Source organism: Ochotona princeps, chromosome 5, assembly GCF_030435755.1.
Source record: "Ochotona princeps isolate mOchPri1 chromosome 5, mOchPri1.hap1, whole genome shotgun sequence".
NCBI lineage: Eukaryota > Metazoa > Chordata > Mammalia > Lagomorpha > Ochotonidae > Ochotona > Ochotona princeps.
Window position 1 is genome coordinate 76,602,591 of NC_080836.1, and position 27,482 is coordinate 76,630,072.

The window sequence follows — 27,482 nt, forward strand, 5'->3', positions numbered from 1 at the left end:
GGCTTCTATCTTTGGATTGGCTCAGCTCTGGCCATTGCGGCCACTTGGGGAGTGAATCAGTGGATAGAAGATCTTTCTCCACCCCTCTGTATATTTGACTGTGCATAAAAATAAATAAATCTTTGTTTAAAAAAAGAAATAAATATATCAAGAAACCTAATGTAACCAGAGAAGTAGTAGATAGAAAAGATAATAAAATTTAAGTAAAAAATCTTACAAGAATAATTACTCCACACCAGAAAAAAAAAATCAAATGTTCTAAAGATACTTTACTATACCAATTAGTATTTAAAACCAACATCCTTAGTGTGATGGCTCAACTGGTTAATATCCACTTACAAGTGCTAGGAATTCATATGAGCGCTAGTTTGTGTCACAGCTGCAACATTTCCCATCCACATCCCTGCTTATGGCCTGTGAAGGCAGCGGAGGATGGCCAAAAGCCTTGAGACCCTGCACCCACATGGGAGACCCAGCAGAAGTTGCTGGATCTGGCTTCAGATCAGATGAGTTCAGCTCTGGCTATAGCAACCTTTTGGGGGAGTGAACCAGTGAATGGAAGATCTCTCTCTATATATAAATCTGTCTTCCAATAAAATTGTAAATAAACCAAATAAATCTTTTTTAAAATTTTAAATAAATCTTTAGAAAACAAACAAACAAAAAAGAAGTGACAACCCTCAGCACAAAAAAGGAATATATGACAAACCACAGCCAGCATCATATTGAATGGGGAAAACTTAGAAGAAGCATTTTCACTAAGACACAGAACCAGAAGAGGAACCACTATCACTACTGTTATTCAATATGGTCCTGGAAGTTTTAGCCAGAGTCATTAAGGCAAGAAAAACAAATCAAAGGGATACCAGTTGTAAAGGAGGGAGTTAAGTAATCCCTGAAGGCAAATGACATGATTCTCTATATAGGGAAACCAAAAGTCCCTACTAATAAAACTGTAGGAGCTCATGAGAGAGTTTGGTAAAGTTGAAGAATATAATAAACTCAACACGCATAGCAGGTTCAAGAGGTGGATGAAAACTGACTCTGCACACAAGAATCCAATGTGAGGACTTCCCAGGTAAGATTTCTTGGGAGACTCTCCAACTAGACCACTGGGCTGAAACTCCAGCCTCAGGGAAAATCATAGGGATTTGTGGTTCAACCTCGAAGTTTATGTATCAGGATTGGACCTTCTCAGTTGCCAATGCAATGGAGAACATACTCAAATGCATATAAGGAATAGAACGGCCAGCTCCTCTAAGCCAACAGATGACACCAAGTGCCGCATCAAAAGATGGAAAGCAGAACAGGTTAAACAAGTCTCCTGGTCAGGTTTTGCAAGTGTCTAGGTCTGTAGATACCCTGAAATAGACTTGGTCAGTCAAAAGACCTTACAGAAATTTCCTTAGCTCTGGTGCAACAAAACCAACAGCAACTTAGAACTATCAAGACCATTCAAGTAACACCCTCAGAGCATTCTTCCCCACACCAAGGTCACTAACATAACATCAAATGACCATCTGTAGGGCCTGGCATATTGGCAAAACTGGCTAATCCTCCACTTGCAAGAACCAGCATCCTGAATGGGCACTGGGTCATGTTCCAGCTGCTCCATTTCCCATCCAGTTCCCTGATTGTGGGCTGGGAAAGTAGTAGAGGATGATTCAAAGTGGCTAAATCCTAGCCTTGCAAGCACCTCTGGTACCCATGTGGGAGACCTGGAAGAAGCTCCTGGCTCTTAGCTTCAGATTGGCTCAGCTACAGCCATTGCAGCCACTTGGGGAGTGAGCCAGTGGACAAACGATCTTTCTGTATCTCCTTCTCTCTGGTTATCTGCCTTTTCAATAAAAGTAAACTACAGGGCCCGGTGGCGTGGCCTAGCGGCTAAAGTCCTCGCCTTGAAAGCCCCGGGATCCCATATGGGCGCCGGTTCTAATCCCGGCAGCTCCACTTCCTGTCCAGCTCCCTGCTTGTGGCCTGGGAAAGCAGGAGAGGACGGCCCAAAGCTTTGGGACACTGCACCCGCGTGGGAGACCCGGAAGAGGTTCCTGGTTCCCGGCTTCGGATCGGCGCGTACCGGCCCGTTGCGGCTCACTTGGGGAGTGAAACATCGGATGGAAGATCTTCCTCTCTGTCTCTCCTCCTCTCTGTATATCCGGCTTTCCAATAATAATAAAATCTTTAAAAAAAAAAAAAAAGTAAACTACAAAAAAAAAAAAAACCACACAAACAAACAAACACTATAGAAGGCTCCACAACTTCCTCATCTCAGTTTTAATGATTCTAGTAATTAAAAAAAAAAAATGGGGCCCGGCGGCGTGGCCTAGCGGCTAAAGTCCTCGCCTTGAAAGCCCCGGGATCCCATATGGGCGCCGGTTCTAATCCCAGCAGCTCCACTTGCCATCCAGCTCCCTGCTTGTGGCCTGGGAAAGCAGTCGAGGACGGCCCAATGCTTTGGGACCCTGCAACCGCGTGAGAGACCCGGAAGAGGTTCCTGGTTCCCGGCATCGGATTGGCACGTACCGGCCTGTTGCAGCTCACTTGGGGAGTGAATCATCGGATGGAAGATCTTCCTCTCTGTCTCTCCTCCTCTCTGTATGTCCGGCTTTCCAATAATAATAAAATCTTTTAAAAAAAAAATGACCATCTCCATCCTTGGCTGCTGATATAGTTCGACAGCAAAGAGTGCCTTTCCCCCTGTCCTCTAACTGCAGACACAGGAGCAAAAAAGAACTAAACATTTATCTCACCCACCTTCTTTCATACCTTGACTCTCTCCTTCCAATCAGAGGCCCACATAGCTATGCATCCTTCTCAACTATGTAATCAAGATTAAAAATAAAATAAAATTCTAAAACTCAATAGAATTTAAAAAAAAAATCGGGCCCTGCATGATGGCTCAGTGGCTAAATCCTCGCCTTGCAAGTGATCAAATATGGACAACAGTTTGTGTCCTGGTTGCTCCACTTCCCATCCAGTTCCCTTCTTATGGCCTGGGAAAGCAGTAAAGCACCTTTTTAAAAGAATAAAAAAATCAATCACAAAAGTCAACAACCTTTGTATATCCAAACAATTCTATGGGTGGGAAAGAACTTGTAAGATCATTCTTATTCAAAATAGTGGCACAAAAATTTAATATCTTAGAATAAATTTAAATAAGAATGTGGGAGATCTCTACAATGAGAATTACAAAACATTTAAAAAAAGTGGAATAAGACACTCCAAAATGGAAAATCTTCCATTTCATGGATTGGTAGAATTTATATCATCAATATTCCCATACTATCAAAGGCAATTTACAGATTCAATGTGATGCAATCAAGCTACCTATGACATTCTTCTCAGATCCAGAAAAAATGATGCTATAATTCATATAGAAACACAAGACCCTTATTTTTGTTGCTTAATATTGCGTTAGCTATCCTGGGTCTTGAAGGCATCACAAGATACCAGGTCAAGATGTACTATAGGATTGTTTAATCTAAACAGCCAGTAAAGAGAAGCTTTGGAAGTATTACAAAATAAACACTATTATATCAAAGCTATAATTAAATACATATTTATTTCCTGACAAAGAGTGAAAATCATTTAAATAAATGGCTTATTTTGTGATACAGTCACCTTTGTTTTGATTATCATAATAGTAAGTAAGCAGGGCCCAGCGGCGTGGCCTAGTGGCTAAAGTCCTCGCCTTGAAAGCCCCGGGATCCCATATGGGCGCCGGTTCTAGTCCCAGCAGCTCCACTTGCCATCCAGCTCCCTGCTTGTGGCCTGGGAAAGCAGTCGAGGACGGCCCAATGCTTTGGGACCCTGCACCCACGTGGGAGACCCGGAAGAGGTTCCTGGTTCCCGGCTTCGGATCGGCGCGCATCGGCCCGTTGCGGCTCACTTGGGGAGTGAATCATCGGACGGAGGATCTTCCTCTCTGTCTCTCCTCCTCTCTGTATATCTGACTGTAATAAAATAAATAAATCTAAAAAAAAAATAGTAAGTAAGCAAAGGTCAAGTTAATTTCTTACCTGATACTGCAGCGTCTTCAGACTTCTCTTCAGATAGATTATCCTGGAGTGGCTTACTCACAGTGCTCTCCTAAAAGGCAAAAAAAAGAAAGAAAATACATTGGAGACAATATTTAATGAGCTATTTTCCTTGCTACAATACCTTCTTTTAATATTCTTTTTTTCTTCAAAATAAACAGATAGCAAGAAGGATATGGGACTTGAAAAAATAATTTAAGAGCACCATTTTAAAGATCAAAATACATTGAAGAGATGATGCTCTAAAAGGAGGGCATCTTGTTGAATACATGATACTATACAAGATAAATTACATCACGTTCTAACTTCAGAGGGTATGAGGTGATACTTCCAGGAAACAGATTGTCATCAGAATACCTATGGCCTGTGACTGAAAAAGTATGCATGTTTTACAGAGTTCTTATGAACTACTGAATTTTCAATGCATACTCAAAGGTTATAACTGACAAATTTCCAGAACATACTAATTCCAAGGCAATAAATACCAATAAATTTACCCTGCAGGTACAACTCTGCTCAATTATTGAGAAGAATAAAATGTCATGTTACAAATATCATTTCAGAGTTTTATTCTTGGTCAACATTTCTTTGCTGAAATAGTTATGATTTTTTTATTTTTAGAGAATATGTAGCTTATATTATAGTGCTAAATATTAAACCATTTTCATATATCTGATAAGCATCTAAAAGCCAGCATATATTAAAAATTCCTATAATTCAATAACAAAAAACCATCTTAAAACTGGCAATGAATTTGGATAAATATATATCCAAAGAAGATATGAAAATCATCAGTGAAAACATGAAAAGATGTTCACATTATTAGTCATTAAAGGAATTGCAAATTCAAACAATAATGCAGTTCCACTTGAAATTCAGAAGGATACTACGATAAGACAGAAGATAGCAAATGCTGGTGAAGATCTGGAAATGCTTATACATTGTTGGTTGGAAGCAAAAATATGTACCCACAATGATGAACAGTCTGGCAGCTCCTCAAAAATTTAAACAGAATTACCATAGGGAGAAGCTTACACTTCTAGGGATGTACCCAAAAGAATTAAAAACATATGCTCCCTAAACAATGCACATGGATGCTCAAAACAGGTTGATTCATAACAATACAACTGCAGAAACAACCCAAATATCCATCAGGTTATTCATGCATAAAGAAAAAGTGGTGTGTCCATATAGCAGAATGCTATTTGAAAATAATAAGAAATGAAATATTCCTACATGCTACAGCAGGGAAGAATTTGAAAACAATATGTTAACTAAAATAATCAGTTCACAAAGGACCACATGTTGCATGATTCTACTCATGCTGAAATGTCTAAAATAGATATTGTGTAATGAGAAAGTCCATCAGTTGCTTAGGGCTGGCTGGGTAATGACTGAATTGGGAGAATGTTAGCTAAAAATGTGTGAGGTTCCTTTTGTGGATTATGAAAATGTTCTGAAATTGATTATAAATATACTCCACATTTTTGGAGTACATTAAAATACACTTAAATAAGTCAATCATGTGATATGTGAATTACAGCTTAATAAAACTGTGAAAATAGTCAATCTTTTTTTTCTTTTTTTAATTAAATTTATTCATTAATTACATTGTGTTGTAATTACATAGAATCTGGGATTCTCCCCTCACCCTCCCTCATGGTGGGTTCCTCCACCTTGTTGCATAACCATAGTTCAAGTTCAGTTGAAATTCCCTCTTTGCAAGTATATGCCAAGCATAGAGTCCAACATCTTATAGTCCAGTCAAGTACAACTACTTATTGGGTAGATCCTCTCTGGTCTGAGGGCAGAGACAGCAGAGTATCATCCCGGTCAAATAAAAGCACTAACATACCATCTGAAACAATTAACATCGTTATGGAATTATTGAGCAGTCAACATGTTAAAAATAAGGTTAGATACCACATGTTTGCCTTAATTTAAGATGATATGATGTTAAGCATAACATGTTATGTTATGGATGTTATGTCATATGTCGTATATAAACTAAAATTGAACTGTGAATGGGGGGGTCACAGATAGTGGTTAAGAAAATAGTCAATCTTTACTGAATGGCACATTAACGAAACAGGAAAGCACACACACATATATTTATATTGCAATGTATAATATACATACTTGTCAAGAACAAAGAATTTTTAATCATTACAATCTCTGGTTAAAAATGTATTTGAATCTATATATGATAGAATTTGTTATTTCAATTACCTTAGGATATTTAATTTCCAATTTGGGGTTAATAATTTTGTTTAAATAGCCAACTTTTTCTATCCATGTACCCAGATTTCTATATTCTGTCTTCATTTTTTCCAACCTAACAAAGTAATCAGTTACAGATTTTAAAAAATTGTCAGAAAAAAAATATATAGCAGGATTCACAGAACAATACATAAACATCCACTTATAGAAATTTTAAAAAAGAAAAACACAACTTTTATAGTTCACTAGAAGTATAATCAAAGGAAAGGGAATTATTACAACAAAAATCATTGTAGTAGTTAACTATGGGTTACAGGGGAAAGGATGCAGCCTAATCAAAGTCAGGCAAAACAAATTTCTGATATTGGTGGAGTAAAATTTTTAAATCTAAATCAGAAATATGTAGGCAATAAATAGCCTTATTGTCATTTAAGCAATACAAACATGATTTAGAAATCATTTATTATATTAGACTTAGTATTAAACTATATGGTTTAGTCCCTTTTGGCTATTGGAATACCATAGACTGGGTGTCATAAACAGAGAGGTTTATGTCTCACAGTTCGGAGGCTGAAGAGTCCTCCTTGAGGGGCCCACAGACAGGTCTGGGCTCTGCTGAGGTCCTCCTTTGGTTTGCAGAGGCCATCTTCTTACAGCCTCACACAGTGGAGAAAGATGAAATCTCAGGTCTTCCTCATTTTCACAAGGACATCCATTAATCCCATCACGAGGGCCCCAGTCTAATGACCTAACCCTAATTGTCTCCCAAAGAAACTAATTCCAAAAAATATCACATTTGACATTAGATCTTTAATGTATGAATTTGGATGTGTAAAGAGTGGATGGGGGAGACAGAGAGGTGCTTGACACCAATCTTCAGTCCATATCACTATACATACATACAAATTATTCATATATATGTATATGTTATATATATACGCACAAACATATACATATACTTAAACACACACACACAATCTCTTTCTCAGTAACACAAGTCCTGAGGAAAGAAGTTAGCTTCTAAAACTTCAAAAGATTTACATAACCTAAAAATATAACTAACAGGAGTTTAAACAGAGAAAAGGAAAAGTTTCCAATTCATTTCATGAAAACACTATGGCCTCGACAACGCCACAAAAAAGGAAAATTACAGTCTCCATGAACATAGATGCAAATGTTATAGATAAAATGATTATTGTGGAATAAGAATCCAGTTACATAGAAAATGCAATATATCATAAACAAAGCTGGTATTCCAGGAATACCAAAATGATATTTTTGACATTCACATTAGAAAATATTTATATAATGTAACTACAATTTAACTGAGAAAAAAAGTTTGAAAAAATCTTACATTTTTACTTACATTGAATTTTTTACAAAGTCTTTAAAAACTAGGAATAGAATAAAATAATATAGGACAGTACCTCTAAAAGTCCATGGAAAGTAGAATTAAAACATGTTTATTTTGGCACAAAAAGATTTTGAAGTGCATAATTCTTAGGTAATATTATTTTTCATACTTCCCATTCATACTTAACCTAATACAAGATATGAAGAAAATAAAGAGAAAAAAAGGGGGAGAAGAAAAGAGGAAGGGAGTTGGGGAAGAGGGAAGGCCAGAAAAAGGAAGAGAGGGAAAAAACTTTAAAAACTCCTGACAAAATTAAAAACATTTCTTTAAAGATCATGAACAAAAAGTGTTCATCTTGTCATTTTATCAGACATTAACTGGAGTGTCCTACTCACCTAATAAGACAAGAAAATAAATTATAAAGGAGAGTAAAGAAAGAAAACTGCTATTATTCTGTTGTCATAATTATCTAAATAAATTTTCCCAAAAGATGCTACAAATTAAAGATAAATCATTATAAACATGACAGTTTTGCAAAAAAAGTATGTGAAAGGTATCAAAATCAAACTGGATTCACTTGGGTTAATCCTAGCAAAAACAAAGAAAGTCAGTCAACCAGGTAGTCAGGAGATAACAGAAACTAGGTTCTCAGGTTGGCTCAGTGGCAGAGCCAGTTAATTGTCTGCCTTCTGCCCTGGCAGAAGTGGGTGCTGAGTTGGGTCCCAGCTGCTACATTTCCAACCCAGTTCCCTGATAACGGCCTGGAAAAGCAGCAGACGACAGCCCAGGGTCTTGGGCCCCTACACCCATATGGAAGATCCAGAAGAAGAACTGGGCTCCCAGCCTCAGACTAACCCAGCTCTGGCTAGTAGGGCAATTGGGAAGTGAACCACCAGGTAGAAAATCTCTCTCTTCCTCTGTAACTTTGACTTTCAAGTAAAATAAATAAAGCTTTCAAAAATAAACTTTCACTTCTAATTACCTGATAGTAACTATCACAAAATACTGCCAGACCACATCTAGTACAAAAGCCACTGTCGTATTGCATTTTAAAAAGTCGAATCAAATGAGACCAAACAAACAACAGTCTACAAGTGCATCTACTCAGCAACTGTCTTTTCCAACTTTAGACTGCAGCAACCTTTGCTATTAATCCCTGTGGCCAAGGATCATCACTTCAAGATTCTTTAACAACTTCCGCTTGCTTCAGTCTCTTCAAACACAGTCACCATTTGCCAAGGCATGAATATTTCTATTGCCGTGCTTTTTTTATTTCCAAACACTATTCTTTGGAGAGGCTCTCTGAATATTACTTAGTTTGACAGATACAAGAAGGTAGTTCCAGGAAGATGGTGGTGCCAGGAGCAGAGTTTTCAAAATCCCTAGGTAAAACACCATTTATCTATGCAGAAAACCCAAAGTGGGCATGTGCGTACACACAGACACACAGATACACACACACACACACACACACACTCCTCCTTCATGGTATTAACATAAATGTAGGAGAAAACAAGTAGAAAAGGAACACCTGGTAGGTCTGAGAAGACGAGAGAGAGTACCAAGATAGCCAAAAGACAGTCACAGGAAAGCACAGCGGGCTGCCTGGAGCACAACACTTCAAACTGGGAGGCTTTAATCACTGCAAACACAGTCGAGGGCCCAGATTTCATGGTACAGGCTAACAGAATGCGAGCAAACCACTGCGACTACATTTACCAGCCAAATGTCTATTCCAGGACAGGGGCACAGGAGATCATAGAAAAGAAAACAAGCCCGTGTTTAAACATCAGACTAGAACCGGTCTAGAAGGTGACCATTTCAAATTAGGAACGATTTCCTCATCCAAAACCCAATAAGCAAGCACCTTGATCCTGGACTCCTCAGCCGACAGGACAGAGAGAAGCAAATGTTTATAGCTCAGTCCATAACCTGTTCGAGGAATTAAAACACAAGGCTAGAGATTTGCCCTTAGAGGTGAGAAGTAGAGAATTTGATGACTGGAAGAGAAAATAAATTAAGATTTTTAATTGGTTAAACAGCAGATCAGAAAAAAGAACCAGTGAACTAGAATACAGATAAAAAGAAACTATCTAGAAAAATGACAGGAAATACAGACAAGAGCATAAGCAACAATACAATACTTTCTCAAGTGAAGTGGCAGATCAAGTATTATGCTTTTTCCATTTAAATGAGAATTCACCTCTTGCTAATAACCTTTGATTTGCAAAAAGTACTTAAATTTAGTAAGAAAAAATAATAAATAATCTCTGAATCCAGGATATAATGCCAAAATGAGGCTTTCGGATTTTTAAAATTTCATTTGGTAGGCAGAGAGAGTGGGTACTCCAATCCACTGGTTCCCTCCTCAGACACCTTCAACAGGCTGTAGAGGTCGGGGGTATGGCAGAAGCTGGCAGCCAGAGACTCAGCTTCTCACATGGCTGCCATCCAGCTGCCTTCCAGGGTGCACATCAGCAGGATGCCAGAGTCAGGAGCAGAGCTGGGACTTGAACCCAGGCACTATGAAATGGCATGCGGGTATTCTGACCATTAGCTTAGGCAACTGTCCCCATAATCAGTTTTCCTGGACCAAAGCAAACCTACATCCAAGAGGAAGATAGTAACATAGAACACAAATAACACATGTATAAACTGAAAGTCCGTGCTTTTTACCTTTCCCGGGGTTGCTGCTGCAGTTTCTCAAGCCGCACCACAGATGCCTGGCTTTGCTGGGGTCCCATGTTTGGAACCCCAACAGTAACATTCAGATCTGGAGATAAGAATGCTGGATATTCTACTGCTTGTGGCAAAATAACATTTCTGCAAAAATGGCAATAAAGTTAAATGTTGAAATTACACAAAAATGCACTTATGGCTGCATTCCAGATTCTAGGGGATATTTTATCTTGCTCAAGAAATTAAATCATATCTGTATGACAGCAGTTGTAAGTACATTCAGCACTAGATTGAGCTTACAATAACCCCCTGTCCTCCCCTAAGGTCCATCTGTCCTCTGCGCAGGCTACACAGCTAAGCTGAATGGAGATAGGAACAGAATCAATGTCTATTATTTTTCAAATCCTTGATGCTGGCAGTAACTTCCACAATCCCTCCAGGAATGCAAAACTGCTTTTGGCTTACTATCTTTCTAGGTATAGTCAATACCAATAGCTTCCACTTGACCTTTCCCACCATAATAGCTTTAATTTCACAGAACTAGCAGAACATATCTACTCCAATTACGCATTCTGGAATAGGGGAAATAGGATGGATGTCAAGCCCCACTAAAACTGCATTGCTTATGTGACCTCTGTCAGTTTCTACTCCAGATAATGGATCACAGTGACACTTGGAGTCTCCTAGAATTAGTTTCAATCCAGTGTCCAGGAATTCCCAAATATCCATAGGTTCCATGAGGAAAGATGGGGAAAAAATTAACAGTATAAATTTCTGGCAGATAGTAGGATCTCTCTTTGAGGGAATTCAGCCTCCTCACTTAAAGGGTCCTGGATTTTTAAGCTGGGCAAGTCTCATGACTCATTGATTTAATAATTCAGGCTGAACTTTCACTCACTTTTCCTAGAACTGCCTAGGAAGAGTTAAGAAGGCCTATTATTTATTTCACTTCCAGGCATACCATGCTGAACTAGTCAATGCCTTGGTATGTGTGTGTCAGACTATCTTGATTGACACTCTGAAGTTAATCTGCAGTAAAGTAATCATATACACTGTATGGTTTCTGCCACTCTGGGAACCAATTATACCCACCGCATGTAGGTTTCCTAACTCAATGACTGCAGTTTCACCTTATGGTCTTGTCTCCAGAGAAGGGTAATTACAGAGATCTTTAAGGGTTCCAAGTTTTTAATCCAGTTCTCATATTCTTGATGAGGTTGTTCGTTTGACCTCCCAGGGTAGACAAATATTAAGTAACAAGTCTACTCTAATATTACAATTTCCCTAAGCTTTTGAAACTCTTCCTTTATAGTTAACTAACATTTATCCTTTTGGGGGGAATATGTATCTATTTCATTTATTTGAAAGGTGAAGATCTCCCATCTTCTGGTTCAATCCCCAATTATCCGCAATAGCTGGGGTGTGATAAGCTGGGATGTGATAAGAGGTCCAGCCAAAGACAGGAGCCCAGAACTCATCAAGATCTGCCATGTGGGTGGCAGAATGTATTTTAAGTCACTTTCAGATTTTTAACAATATTTTAACAGACTTTTCAATGATCATATGGAAGTAATGATTGAATTTGTGTGGAGATAGGTTAATATTACTATAATGCAGAGCAGAAAATGGTTGATAAGACACCCAGATTTTAAAAGCCTCTCTCTGACCAACAATACTATCTCACTGTCCAACTTTCCTCTTTAATTATCCTTCATGAACTAAGCACTCTTTTGTCTTTTATTTTTAATGTTTTAAAATTTATTTTCATTTTATTTGAAAAGCAGAGAGACAGGGACGGAGCAAGGGAGAGGGAGAGAGAGGGGTACGTATTCCATATGCTGCTTCACTCCTCAAATATCACAACAGATGGGGCTTAGCAGGCTGAAACTGGAAGCTTGGAACTCAGTTTGGGACCCAAGTACTTGAGCCATCACCTGCTGCTTCCCACAGTGCACATTAACTGGAAGCTGGGTCAGAAATGATAGAGTCAGGACTTGAATCAGCAACTCTGATATGAGATGCAGAAATACCAAGTAGCACCTTAATTACTGTGCCAAATGCACAGGCCTCCTCTTTTTCATATCTCTAGACCTCACCTCTGCTCTCCAGGGCTAAACCCAGAAATTTAAGTTTTCTTCTACCCTATTAAGCATTTGAATGTGTTTCCCTTCCCTTAGAGTCTAATCCATCCTGACCATTCCTTGGATGTCTCTGAAGGTGACTGAAGGGCTCCCCATCTTCCCCCAAGGGATCTATGGATATTTGGCAACTCCTAGACACTGGATTGAAACTAATTCTAGGAGACTCCAAGTGTCACTGTGATCCATTATCTGGAGTAGAAACTGACAGAGGTCACATAAGCAATGCAGTTTTAGTGGGGCTTGACATCCATCCTATTTCCCCTATTCCAGAATGCGTAATTGGAGTGAATATGAAGGGTTTTTTAATGCCATTGAATCTGAAAATATGAGTAAGATGTAGAATACTTACGTCACAGGATCTTTTCTTTCTGGAGGTGGTGCGACTTGCATAAACATAGATGGTTCAACAATTTTCTGAAGAGGTTTTAACTAAAGAAAAGAGTGTTTTTTAACACCATTTACTTACAATCATAATAGGCCATTAATAATCCCAATTGACTATAAAATAGGCCATTAATAACAAAAATAAGGACAAAAGAGAGGAACTGTATTAATTGGGCACTTTCACTACCATTTTTATAGCAGCACAGTTGACAACATCCAAAATACGGAGTCAGTCAAGGTAGTCATCATCAAGTGACTGAATAAAGAAAATGTGCGTTATGTGTAAAAAAAGAATGAAAATCTATCATTTACATCAAAATGGTTGGAACTGGAGGATATCACATTGACTGAACTAAGACACAGAAATATAAGCAATGCCTGTTCTTCCTGATTGGTGGAAGTTATATTTTAAGTAAATAAGTAAATAAAATCAAAAAGCAAACACAAAAAAATAGTTATGTGTAATATTATTGCTGAAAATACAGTTTTGCCAAGCTTTGCTTTATTTCTTTGTGAAACAAATTGTTAAGAATGGTGTATTACTTTAGTTTTAGTGGTTTCAGACTATTTTACATTTTACTATATATGAGTCAAATTTCATTTTATTACTGTTAATAGGTATTGTCTATATTCCTGCTGAGCTCTACACAGTCCTTCTACTTGTTGAACTCTTTAGTTAGTAAAGCATTAAGCTTTTGATTATAATGTAAATATAAAATGTTATCTAAAAAATTATAGCTAAATAAATGTACTGGGTACTAAATATTTTCCAAGGATTTTACACCTTGAATCTTATTTAAGCCCCTCAATAAATATAAGAAGAAAGTAATGCAATAAAACATATTACAGAATGATATTGAAGATAAGTTGTCCAAGGTTATGCAATAAGAATGAGTGTCAGGATTTGAATGCAGCTTTATCTGTTCCCAAAGCTGTCCTCTTTATTGTATTCTGATAGGTAAGTATGGGACTTATCACAAAAAAACCAGAGGTATCAAATCAAATTGAACTTCTACTCACTAATCTAAAAAAAATATGCACCCATTTTTTTCTGAAAACATTTTATCTCTTTAGGATTGGCTATTATTGCATATTATAATCCTATTTGGAGAAAAAAAAAAACCCTATCTCTGAGAGTCACAAGCTATGATAGTCACCCAAAGAACTAAACAAATATGGTTCAAATAAAGTTTAATTTGCACTTTCAAAAAGCAGAAAACAGGCAGAAAAATATCAAAGCAGAAATGAAAAACAAAGTTTGGTTCCTTGTGGCTTCCATTTATATATTACATCTAATTCAAAATATATTAAAATCATCATGGAATACCACAGACAAAATTTTTAAACATATTACAGGGATATCTCAATTAATGTCGTGGTTGATGTATTTGAATTGATATTGCCAGTCTTAATGCCTAATTTTAAAATACCAAAAGCTATCCCCAAAATAATAGAAATTGAAAAAGAAAAGTCACATGTAAAATAAAGGGGTCATTTATCCTATATAACAACACATAAATAAGGTTGGATTCCAATTGCTCCAAAGTTGTGATAACATCCAATGATATCAAGAATTATTTCAAATACTTGATGAGAGTGTATGTTAGGACAGCTTTTCTAGAATATGTTTTCGAAAAAGCCATTGTTTTGAACAAGAATTTCCTTTCTAACCATCTTGCCTAAGGACATAATGAAGCAAAAGAACACAGCACAGTGTATAAAATGATCATGCTAGTGAATTTAAAGGGGCAAGCCAAAGCTAGGAAATATTTCCTTACTCTCTTGATGAATGAAATAGGATTCAAATAACACCAGATATTGAAATAACCCTGATGTTGAAATATACTAGAGGAAAGGAGCATATGTGGTCATAAATTCACTTTTAAAAAAAAAGATTTATTTGAAAATCAGAGTGGCAGGGAAAGAGGGATGGATAAGAGAAGAGGGGAAAGAGATATTTCTCATCACTAGCTCAGCCCTAGATGTCTACAATCCCTAGATATCCACACTAAGAAAAAAACAGCCAGGAGCTTCATCTGGATCTGTCATGTGGGTGGCAGGGGCCCAAATACTTGAGACATTTTCTATTATTTTCCCAGTCTATTAGCTGGGGATTAGATCAGAAGTGAAGCAGCCAGGACATGAGCTGGTGCCCGCAAGGGATGTTAGTAACACAGAAGGCGGTTTTATCTGTTATGCCACAACACCAGTCCCAGTGACTTCATTTTTCATAACTATTTTAAATTCAAAAGATCTTTAATATTTTAAATAATGCTTATTTCTAATATATGCATATCTTTACACATAAGTTTTATCGTAACAATATTAGGAATAAAAAATCATTGCTTGAAAATATATAAACAAATAATGATAAGGTTTCATTTTTATTTAGGCTTCAGAAAAGCTATACTTCAAGGTCAGGATTATTTTAAAAATATTGATTTGAACAGTTTAGGAACTGGAGCATGGCATTGTGACACAGAGGGGTAAGCTACATTGCAACACCAACTTCCCCATATCACCACTATTCAAGTCACAGCTGCCTGTTTCCAATCCAGTTAACTGCTAACACACTGAAGAAAGCAGATGACCCAAGTACTCGGACCTCTGCCCCAAATGGGAGACTTGGATGGAAGCAAGGCTCCTGTCTTCAACCTGGCCCAGCCCTGGCTGTTGGATCATTTCATGGGTGAATTAGTGTATGGAAGATGTCTTTTTCTTTCTTCCTCTCCCTCTGTAATTGCCTTTCAAATAAATGAATACACATTTTCCAAAAAAAATTATCAACTGGGAAAAAGTAGGGTTTAAGAAGAGGATAATTTGACTAAAAAAACTAAAGTTGAATATTTTTTTTAAAGAGGGAACACTAACCTGATGTGAAAATCCATAACCAAAGTTTCCATAGGAGAACATAAATTCTGCTTCTACCCTGCAGATAAACTAAACATGTGGCAAATTTATTTCATTATTTGATCAAAATAATAATTTAAAGGAAAGTAATAATAACATTTTATTTCACAAATAAAATAAAAAAGCCAAAATATGAATCTCCTGATGTAATATATACATATATTATTTCTATATATATAGAAATACATATGCGTGTGAGTGTGTGTATATATATATGTGTGTGTGTGTGTGTGTGTGTATAAACCATGAGCTCCTTTAGAATATATCGAGCTCTTGAGTGAGGAGGTTGGAATCCTTGTGCTTTTAAACCCATATCATGAAAAAAATTTGAAATATATTCATTTTATATAAATTAAAAATCACAATAATAAATTTAAAAAGCTTTCATGTTGGGCCCGGTGGCGTGGCCTAGCGGCTAAAGTCCTCGCCTTGAAAGCCCCGGGATCCCATATGGGTGTCGGTTCTAATCCCGGCAGCTCCACTTCCCATCCAGCTCCCTGCTTGTGGCCTGGGAAAGCAGTTGAGGACGGCCCAAGGCTTTGGGACCCTGCACCCGCGTGGCAGACCCGGAAGAGGTTCCTGGTCCCGGCATCGGATTGGCGCGAACCAGCCCGTTGCGGCTCACTTGGGGAGTGAAACATCGGATGGAAGATCTTCCTCTCTGTCTCTCCTCCTCTCTGTATATCCGGCTTTCCAATAATAATAATAAAATCTTTTAAAAAAAAAAAAGCTTTCATGTTAAAGTTAAGCAATATCATAACACCAAAACATGGAAATGTCAAGTTAAAATCACTAGTAGGATTATATTGAAATGCTGACATATACTTAAATATATTGGTTCACATATAAGTATACATTTTAATCATTTACTCATATTTCTGTCACTTTCATTCCAACGCCCTCAACTGTCAGATAATTTGGCATAGGATCTATTTATGTGTAACATGAAGAAGAATGTCAAAGGTGATGGTTTCAACAGCACCTTGTTTTGTTTTTGGTTCCATTCCCAGATTTGAGCAAGAACAGCAGAAGTACCTCTAAACAGGTGATTAATTAATCAAGCCAATTATTTTAAGCACTTTTTAAAAAATAGGTGAGCCATATGAATAACTGTTTGAAAATCCCAAAATGAAAAACAGCACTTTAAGCAGGTGTGGTTCCTGAGGGGAGGCAAAGAAGCAGCCAGAGGCATGGCACTCTCATCCAATTACTTCCAATTTTTTCATTATTTAGCAATATTTTGTGAACAAATATTGCAATTTCTACTTAATATATTTTTACTAATGTAAACAGTGTCTGGTAGGATAATAATTAAAAAGACAGGGTATAAGCAGTGTAAAGTTTTTAATCAGAGCAAAGTTAAGCAAAACGCTGCATATTACACACACACGAAATTCAGGAAGTTTCAGCAAAGTTCTTACTGTGTTTTTATTCATCATTAGCAATTCTTCAGTGAAACACCCTTTCTAGAAAAATAAATAAATAAAATCATTAAACATAAAAATCACTCAAAGTTATTTTCCTGTATCTTATCTGAATCATATTATAGTAATGATTTTTCGAATGCATACATGAATCTTATGCTTAAAATACAAACACAATGAATATTCAAAAAAATTAAAATTCCAGATGCATAAACACATCCCAGACAAAATGTCCTTGCTAGTTACAGTTCTCCTTTTGAAAGTCTTGGAAAAACTGCCATGCCTATACTGCTTTCCTCTCCTTCCTCTCCTTCATCTGCCTCCTCCTCCACCTCCCTTTCTCTTCTTTTTTCTCTTCTTTCTCCTCTTCTCCTCTTCCTTTTTTAAAATGTATTTGAAAAATAAAGAGGCAGAGACAGCCAGCTCCATCTACTGCTTCACTCAGTCCACCTCTCCCAGGGGGAGACAGGAAATCAATCATTTGAGTCACCTTTGCTGCCTCCCAGGAAGTGCATACACAGGAAGCTGCAGTCAGGAGCTGAAGCTAGGACCTGAACCCAGCTATTCCATTGTGGAATATTCCGAAACAAGATTTTACCTGCTAGGCCAAATGCCTGTCCCCCATTACACCCAACCATCATTCTTTTTCAGATGTTAACCACATGATTCCTGAAAGGACAGTCTCTCATCTCTGAAGGACTGTTGGGATCTTTTAATGCAGACATAACTTGGGTATCTTTTGGGCACTAGTTGTGGCAACCTCTGCTTTCCCATTCCAATTCCACATTCCCAATTCCACAGTTAACAAATAACATTGTGTTTTTAACAGTTCCACTAAAGATTTTTAAGACATTTGGGTCACTAAGTCTCACAGTGAAAACTCTGTTTCCTAAACACATGTATTTAAGGGCAGATTATAAAGAAAACGAGTCACCTAGACATAATAAACCACCACAACAAACACCAACTGGATTAAATGGTACTATGGTAGAAAAAAAAGGCCTTCTACGCATACCTGGATTACTTCATAAAGATGTAATTCACAGCGCCCTAAGAAGAGAGGATATTTTTCTGTAGCGTCATGCTGCATTAGATCCAGGTAAATATTATTTCGCTCATCATCTTGATGTCTAGGAACCTCAATTTTAAAATGTATATAAAAAGAAGCGTTAAATGTTCAGTGTGAATTTCAGATTCAAATTCTGATTAGATGCAAACATAACACATGTTACACCGTGTAGGAAACTTCTTAAAGTTATATTTGTGACTCTGTTCTCCTTAGAAATGAGAAAAAAAAATTCCTATGAAGCATAGCAGTTAAGAGACTGGCTTGGCATTTCAGCAATTTGGCATTGTTAGAAGCAATGTGTCTGCTAAAACATTACAAGTACTGAATATAATATCTAAAAATAACTTCCTAAAGGCACTAATAAACCAGTAAAATCATTTTTTAAAAATCATATAAAATATCAAATATTAGCATACAATAAGAAGGGTAAAGTAGACCCTGAAGTTACATTTGCCCAGAAGATATTTCCCAATCTGAAACTGCATTTTCATGGCCTCAAAATGTATATAAAAGAGAAGACAAGATATGGGGCATATCACAGAAGATACTTGCCCACCCCTCCTCTGATAGCACTGAGAATCCACTGAGCTAAGGCTTCAGAGAAGAGGAAAACATTCTTCCCAACACATTTATGATTACAATGGGAGGTAGGGAGTTCCTGGTAAACTGGAAATATAAATCTGTTTAGTAGAACTGACACCTAAGTTCATGCTAAGTAGAGGCATAAAACCACCTGAGTCTACACTTAAAATCATTTAAGTGGTTTTACATTGCATACAATGTGCTGCAATATAAACAAGCTGGCCAACATTTAAATTTTAAAAATATCTCAAATACAACACTTAGTTTATAATAATCCCAACAGATAGTAATCTCAGGAGCCTTAGACGCTAACACAGTATTCTCTTCAGAGCTGCTTTCACCTTAGACCTCACAAGAGGTCCAGGAAAGGTAAGAGATGACAGTAAAAATAAATCAGCACGGAAACAAAGCACTATAAGTGAGACTCAAAAGCAGATCCACAAAAACTTCAATTAGAACTTTTTAAAAAGAGTTATGCTTCCTATGTTTAAAGGAATAAATTTTTAAAAAGAGCTGCAAATATGTCCCTGGAACAATAAACTGTTAGAAGAATTAAACAGAACTTTTAGAAATTGAAATTAAGATAATTAAATTAAAATATTAAACAAATAGACTCAACTACAGATTTAATACATCTTAACAGATTTAGAGAGCCAGAACAAATTTCTGCCAAATTATTTAAAATACAAGGAAGATATTATGTAATAAAAATTTGTTTAGAAAGTTAAAAGATATGGAAGAGCATCTAATATATACTAACCAGAGTTCCAGGAATGAAAATAGCAGATCAGAAAAATGGGGCAGAGAGGTACTACTTGAAGAAATAATAACTAAAATGTCCCATAGAGGATGAACATCAACAATCCACTTTAAGCAGCCAATAAGACCCAATACAATAAATAAACATAATGTAATAAAATACAGTCACATCAGTGTGAAATCAGAAAAGAAATGCAACAAACACAGTCCGATGATACATAATTTTCAAATGTGGCAGACTGACAAATGATTTCTCTTCCATAAATCTGGGAGACACTGGGGTCATTAGATCATGCCAGGCTTGGAAAGCAGTTCTCCAGAGAGTGTTGGTTACATAAGCTAAGTATGCTGCCTGTCTCCCTCTGCCTCCTGGCATGCCATATGCCTGTCTTCCTGCCATAGTCATGTTCACCAGATGCCTAAACTCAATATTGGACTATAAACTCCTAAAACTATAAGCCAAAATAAGCCTTCTTCCTTTCTAAGAAGCTCCTCTCTGATATTTTAAAGTGATAATAAGCTATCACAGAAAGCTGATACCAGTAAAATCATTACTATTAAGCCTACCTTAAAAAGAGAGAGAAGCCTCTGGAACTAGATTACTGGAATAATGTTGGCATTAGAAAAAACTAGAATGCTGGAAAAAGAACATTATGGAAAATATGGGTGTGTTTCTAAAACTCCAGAATGCAGGTAAAAATGTAGAATTGACAGCCAACTTGATGAAATCTCAAATGTAAGTAAAAAATTCCTACTGGATTTACGATTAAAGGCTATTCTTGCTACATGGTGGCAGAAAAACCTGACTATATTGCATCCATGGCCTGAGATTCTATGGAAGACTGAACTTCAAGATGGTGGGCTACTTTGGTGGGGCAGATTTCAAGGTAGGCAAGTGTTCTGGCTGCTATTAGTAAGTTTTGCAGTGAGACAATCTCACTTGAAAAGGTGGTGAGAAGTGATGACTGGAACTGCACCTCCACATTGGGAAGAGTCAGCAACAGTTTCACCATTCTAGCTGAACCAGACTCCAAAGACCATGAGTTGTTCACCTTACAGTCTCTATTCAGCTGTCAACCCTGCAGCATCTATTCTCCATGACTCTCTGGAGATTTGCTACATGTGTAAAGCTGCAAAGAAAAGTACATATCGACTCTTAAAGATACGACTTAAAGTATCAACACTTAAGTAAAATGAAATTTGTACAAATAAAAAATCAGCACAGAAGAAAATCCATGCAATAAAACTATTAGGAAACAGACTGATCAATGAACCCTGTGGCCATATGGAAAATTGCTTCTGATTTGGAAAATCTGGGATGCATTGAAGATTCTAAGAAACTTAACTGTGACAAAACAATACGTTCCAGTGTGAGGGGTAATTTACTGAAGTGTGGTCTGAGGTGAGACTGAACACATTTCCAAGTCTACGACATACCAGTTCTGTGACTTTAGGAAAGTTCTTTAACTACATAGTTTCTTAGTTTCTTCATCTGTTAAGCTAGGATGGCAATAAGATGTATACATGTGAGTGTTTATAAATACTGAGTACCTGAACCCACACAACAGTCACAGTCTGTACAAAGGGACTGTAGGAGTAGAGAAAAACAAAAGTGGAAGAGATTTTAAAGACAAAAATAGGAGAGGGCAGATGCGAAGGGAAGAAGTCAGATGGAAAAAATCCATGAAGGACCAACACAGGACCATAGTGGCACTTCAGCTCAGAAACCCATCACCATGCATTTTGCAGGAAACTTTTTGTCTAAAACAAATTATAGCCTTATTGCTTCTCGGCCTTCTGGCCTAGATTATGTGTAGGATTATAGTTCACACAGTATAGAAACACTATTTTAAAATACTTAATATAAAGGTACGGCTTTCACTTTTTCCCTACCCATTTAAAAAAAATGGAAAAGACAAGATTAGGGTAGAATATCTGAAACTATAAAGAGACATTATTATATCAAGAAGATAATTTTAACATTACCTGTACAGAAAAATACTTCACTTCATCAAAACTAATTACGTTGACCTTCTTATTGCTTCTGGTTATCAAGCTACAAAGTTTTGTAGATTTCACAACATTGTTTATGGAGATGCAAATGAACAAATTAGTACAATGTTGTGAACTGACTGATACAGAAGTTTAGGAAACAAGCTTTGTTGTAACTGAATAATAACACATGATAAATTAAACCAGTAATTGCAATCCATGACTCTATTAGTCCAAAAGCTAAGAATAAATCAAGTAGATCTAGAATATAATTGTAGAGTATACTGGGTTTTATAGCATGATAAGCCTAAAAATAAGCATCCAACATTTAAAGTCACCAATGTCAATATATACATTTTGAAAATGTTAAAAGACATACATTTACAAATAAATTAGAATTACTGATTCATACACCAATAAGGTGTGTATTTCTCCTTTAACTTAAATGTGATTAGAGTGCATTACAAATGACTGAAAATTTTATCACCCTCAGATTAAAAGAGAGTGTTTCCTTCTATTGCCTTGAATCTGGGCTAGCCCTCTGGTCACTTTTACCAAAAAAATTCAATGGATGTGATCAGGGCTAGGCAAGAGAGGTAGTTGACCAGGATGCAAAATTTAAGGAGGGGCCTGGCGCAACAGCATAGTGGTTAAAGTCCTCACCTTGTATGCATCGGGATCCCATGTGGGCGCTGGTTCTAATCCCAGCGGCTCCACTTCCCATCCAGCTCCCTGCTTGTGACCTGGGAAAGCAGTTGAGGATGGCCCAGCAGGGAGACCTGGAGGAAGTTCATGGCTCCTGGTTTTGGATGGGCACAGTACCGGCTGTTGCGCTCACTAGGGCAATGAATCATCAGACAGAAGATCTTCCTGTCTCTCCTCTCTGTACATCTGACTTTGCAATAAAAATAAATAAATCTTTTAAAAAAATTAAGGAGACACCAAAAACTTCAGTAATTAAAAATATTTTGTAAAGTTAATTTAGTATTTTGATCAAAAATAAAAAGTGAGAAATCTAACTATTTCAGGACCTATCTAAGTTTATCAGTCCAGGCACACACCAAACCACAAGACACATAAACGGGTCATTTCAGACCTTCCAGCTCCTGTGAACTCTCACACAGTCTGAGCCCAAGCTGGGCTGCCGTGAGACAGAAGTACTCAATGCACTGGCAGTTGCTGATAATAAAATGCTTATGTTGTAAGCCACTAAGTTTTGAAGTAATTTTTATGCAGCAATGGATAATGAAACAATGAGATCTGAACACATTATGATTGTAAAATCAAAAAAGGATACTCCTAGACAGAAACTGTTTACAATTCTTTATATGTATGGCCAGGCAGCCAACCTACAGGAAAATAAAGACACAGGAAGTGAATGCATTTATAAAAAGTACACTTTCCCTTTATACTGGAAAAACATTTTTAAATGTTTTATTTATTTTTTGAAAGGCCAAGAAACAAAGAGATTTCCTCCATGTATTGGTCCACTGCCCTAAATACTTGCCACAGTTATGGCCGTCCAAAGCCAGAAGCCAGGAATTCAACCTGTGTCTCCCATGTGAGTAGTACAGTCCCACGTATTTTAGCTATTAGGTTGTGCTACCCAGAATGTACAGTAGCAGAAAGCTGGATATTTTAAGAAAAGCATGGAGATGGGCCCGGCATGGTAATGTAGTGATTAAAGTCCTCACCTTGAATACACCAGGATCCCATATGGGCACTGGTTCTAATCCTGGTGGCCCCGCTTCCCATCCAGCTCCCTGCTTGTGGCCTGGGAAAGCAGTCAAGGACAGCCCAAAGCATTGGAATCCTGCACCCACATGGGAGACCCAGAAGAGGCTCCTGGCTCCTGGCTTCGGACCGGCTCAGCTCTGGCCACTGAGGTCACTTGGGGAGTGAACCATCAGACGGAAGATCTTCCTCTCTGTCTCTCTTCTTCTGTTTATCTGAATTTGCAATAAAAATAAATCTTCAAAAAAAAAAAAAAAAAAGAAAAGCATAGAGCTGAAACTTGAAACCAGGAACTCGAATACGGGATGCAAGCATCCCAGGTGGTGGCTAAACCACAATGCCAGACACCCACCCTGAACAATATTCTGCTTAAAGTTCAATATTGTTTTTCTTCTCTACATATACTTTCTCAATGAAAATATATAGTTCATGGAAAATATCATAAAGCAGAAAAACAGAATGAAAAGAAACACTGAATAAGAACACAAAGTCAAGAGAACATGATCATCACTCTGAATCATTCTTGTTTTATATGAGATAGCAACTGATAAAATGCAAGAAATAGGTTTTGCTTCAATCTCATTTATCCAGTAACTTAAAACCACTTTATTCAGCAAGCAATTACTCATTAGCTTTTCTATGCCAGGGACTGTAAGTAGTTGGGTTTTCTTGTACAAAAGTCTTCTAAATGTCAAAGGAAATTTTATCTTTTGTTAAACCATAAAAATCAAATACAAAATGAACACGGGAACATCTGAATTCTAATACCTAGCACTAAACAAATATATTTAGCCATGTTTAGTCTCAAAGTAAAAATAGCAGAAATATTGAATTAAATATTGCATTGAAGGGAGGAAGTGTGGCAAGATAAATTCTTATTTCATTCCCAGTAGCTCTTCTAATAGTATTCAGACAAGAGACAGCACTATTGAAGAATACCATGATATTTTTACAGTTTTGGTTGTTCACTGGCTCTCACATCCTGCACTCTGAAGCACTTAAAATAACAGATTTCTTTTTCAATTCTTAGCCTAGATTTTAGGGCTTATCATGGTGTGTGTGTGTGTGTGTGTACTTCTGGTCCTGGGGATTTGAGCAGATATAGGGAATCCGGCTTTGCAGACAAATCTTGCTACAGAATGCAGTAAAAATACTGACCCCATGGCTTAGCAGATCCCAAAGTCAATGTTTTAAAAAATTATTTTGGGGCCTGGTGCAGCAACCTAGTGGCTAAGATTCTCACCTTGCATGCTCCAGGATCCCATATGGGTACTTGTTTGTATCCTGGCTGTTTCACTTCCCTTTCAGATTCCTGCTTGTGGCCTGGGAAAGCAGTGGAGGGCAGTCCAAAGTCTTGGGACCCTGCACCTGCATGGGAGACCCCAGAGGAAGCTCCTGGCTCCTGGCTTTGGATCAGCTCAGCTCCAGCCATTGTGGCCATTTGGGGAGTGAACCAGTGAATGAGAAATCTTTCTCTGTGTGTCTTTTCTCTGTAAATCCGACTTTCCCATAAAAATAAATAAAATCTTAAAAAATTATCCTATGAGTTTGACATTATTGAACTTGGGAATCCCTAGTATAGTAGACACTATATCTGTGAATTGGGATTTAGTCCTTAATTTCAGGATTATTTGCAATGTTTTCTGATCTATAAAAATGGAAACGTGTAAAAGAATTAAAACTTCATAAATATATGCTAGGATTGTTTCATGCAGATATTTTTATTACCAAATAATAAACATCAACTATGTTTCAAGCAGCAATTAATTTGTAAAAGTCTATTGATAATTAGTGATTCATACCACATCCCCAAATGGCACCAAAGTTGGTTTCTCAGGTGTTATTTCCAGTTCTTCACTCTCAGTCCCTTTCAGAGTTTTTCTCAGCATCTACAATGTAAATAATTTAAGACTTCAGAAAAGAAAAAAAATAATGGGATGAAATGTTAATTTAATTATTTGTAAGCATCTAGTAAGTATCAGGTACTATAGGTAGCAAAATACCAATATTAGTAAGAAACTCAACCTTATCTTTACTAAGTTTATCAATAAGCAGAGATGCATTTTAAAAGGGACATAGCTAAATACAAAATCATTAAGGGGATCCTAAAAGGCACAGTACTAACAAAGCAGTTTAGTTTGTCATTGCATTGAACACATAAATTGTGGAATACTGCAGCACTGGAATTCTTGTTACCATTATAAACTGAGAGACAGAAAGCTAGTGAATCATAAAGAACTCTGGAAAAGAGCAGAGAAGAGCAAGAAACATGAAGAAAGCATAGACAAAATCATCCTGAAAGAGAGAAAATTCATACTACGTGTAAGTCTGGCCTCATGTCTAGGATATGGTAATTCACAGCAATGACTGCAGAGAAGAGATCTGAAAGAAAAGGCCCAGGAGGAGCTTCCTTACAGCAGCACTGTCTCAGGAATAAAAGAGACAAAGAAGAGAGATCCTTTTCATACATGTGAGCACAAAGGATTTCAGACACATACCAGAATAACCAAAGACTGTCATAAGTTAGGCCCAACCCATTTCCTTCACTTCCCACCAATTACAATTTCACTGGCATTGTGGCACAGCAAGGTTGGTTACCACTTATGATGTTGGTATCCCATTTGACCACTGGTTCAAGTCTGACTGTTTCACTTGTGATCCAGCTTCTACTAATACACACCCAAGAATTAGTAAACCCAAGTGCTTGGCCCCTGTCAACAACATGAGAGACATGGCTGGAGTACCCAGCTCCCAGCTTTGGCCTAATACAACCCTGGCCATGATGGCCTTTTGGGTACTGAACCTATGGATGAGCGCGCTTTCTCTCTCTCTCTCTCTCTTTCCCCTCTCCCCCTCCCTCCCTCCTTCCTCCAGTCTCACTCTTCCATTCTCTCTCATTCCTTATCTGTAATTATGCTTTTCAAATAAATAAATAAATCTTTTTTGAAAAAAAATAGCTACTTAAAGTAACTGCAATTCAGTACACTAAATGAAAGGAGTAAAACTGAACCATCTGTAAGAAACAAGATATAAATAAGGAAAAGCAGAGCAGTGCCATTAAAACACTATAGTAAGAAAAAATGGGAATTTTTCAAAAGACAACACTTCCAAAAGAACAATAAATTAAATTATAGTATGAAATCTGAAAGTCAATCAAATGTGTTCAAACATGGGTTTGGGGATTTTTTTTTAGTCTATAATCACAAATCCAATGATTAAAACAGAAAAATAAACATGAAATGAGTGCTGATAAACTCAGGAAAGAAATTTTTAACTCAAATATTCTACTTTTATTCATCAACATGTATTAACAATAAACTGCAGTCACCTGAAAATACACAGCACATAAAAGTAGAAGCTATGTAATCAGGTTGACCTGGGCTAGACTCCTGGCCCTGCTATTTCCCAGTCTCCAGTTTGCAACTATGGCCCCTAGCAAGGCAGCTGTCCACAGGGGCCTCAGTTTCTCCACATAGAATATGAGGTCAGGCCTTGGAAAGATCTCCACAGCCCTGGAGCAACAAGACCAACAACTTCTCAAGGTTATCTAAACCACTCCAGCAACATCCTAGGAATACACTTCTCTACATCGGAGTCTCTAAGGTATCAAATGACTGTCCCCCATCCCTGGGTACTGACAGTTTGACTATAAAGAGGGCCCCCTCTACCTCCTCCCCTGAGAACACAGGAGAGAAAAAAACTGAAACATTTATCCCATCCAGCTCAATTACATAAACAATATTTTAAATTTTTTTAATGTTTTAAAAGGTATGAGGTTAATGACAGCTATCATTTTATATGGATAGTTTGGAGGGTTAATGTACAGATAACACATGTGAAACTTAGCAAACATTACACACATGTTAACTGCTATTTTATCACCACAAGTACTTGCATATTTTCAAACAATATAAGAAGCATCTAAGATCTGTCCATGTATTTCACTTTTTTATTTTCCCCATGCATTGCATGAGTTATAACTTCTTTATACATTCCAAAGCAGTGGTAAAGGTACAGTATTCACCTACACATTTAAAATATAGTTCATTGGCACTTGATTAACTCACGAACAGAACATGTATGTATGGTTGAGACTGTTGTTGTGACTCTACAGTCAAGTGCAAAACTGGTCCCTCGACCAGTGGCAACAAAATCATGACCAGCAGTGCTAATAAAAGGAAAAACACATACGCTGGT

General features: G+C 37.2%; 1 protein-coding gene across 12 annotated transcripts in view; it reads right to left on the minus strand.

The window, feature by feature from the left end:
• C2CD6 (C2 calcium dependent domain containing 6) overlaps positions 1-27,482 on the minus strand; it is a 109,534-nt gene that overhangs the window by 66,934 nt on the left and 15,118 nt on the right. For 9 of the 12 annotated variants that reach the window (XM_058664824.1, XM_058664836.1, XM_058664835.1 and 6 more), the window contains exons 2-11: positions 25,088-25,174; positions 22,849-22,900; positions 21,546-21,691; positions 18,165-18,287; positions 17,147-17,191; positions 15,687-15,755; positions 12,781-12,860; positions 10,288-10,434; positions 6,267-6,372; positions 4,020-4,089 (exon numbers count right to left, since the gene is read on the minus strand). In XM_058664824.1, the coding sequence (XP_058520807.1) occupies positions 4,020-4,089; positions 6,267-6,372; positions 10,288-10,434; positions 12,781-12,860; positions 15,687-15,755; positions 17,147-17,191; positions 18,165-18,287; positions 21,546-21,691; positions 22,849-22,900; positions 25,088-25,174 (925 nt within the window). The remainder of the gene's footprint in view (positions 1-4,019; positions 4,090-6,266; positions 6,373-10,287; positions 10,435-12,780; positions 12,861-15,686; positions 15,756-17,146; positions 17,192-18,164; positions 18,288-21,545; positions 21,692-22,848; positions 22,901-25,087; positions 25,175-27,482) is intronic. The other 3 variants (XM_058664825.1, XM_058664829.1, XM_058664830.1) reach the window with 1 other exon arrangement.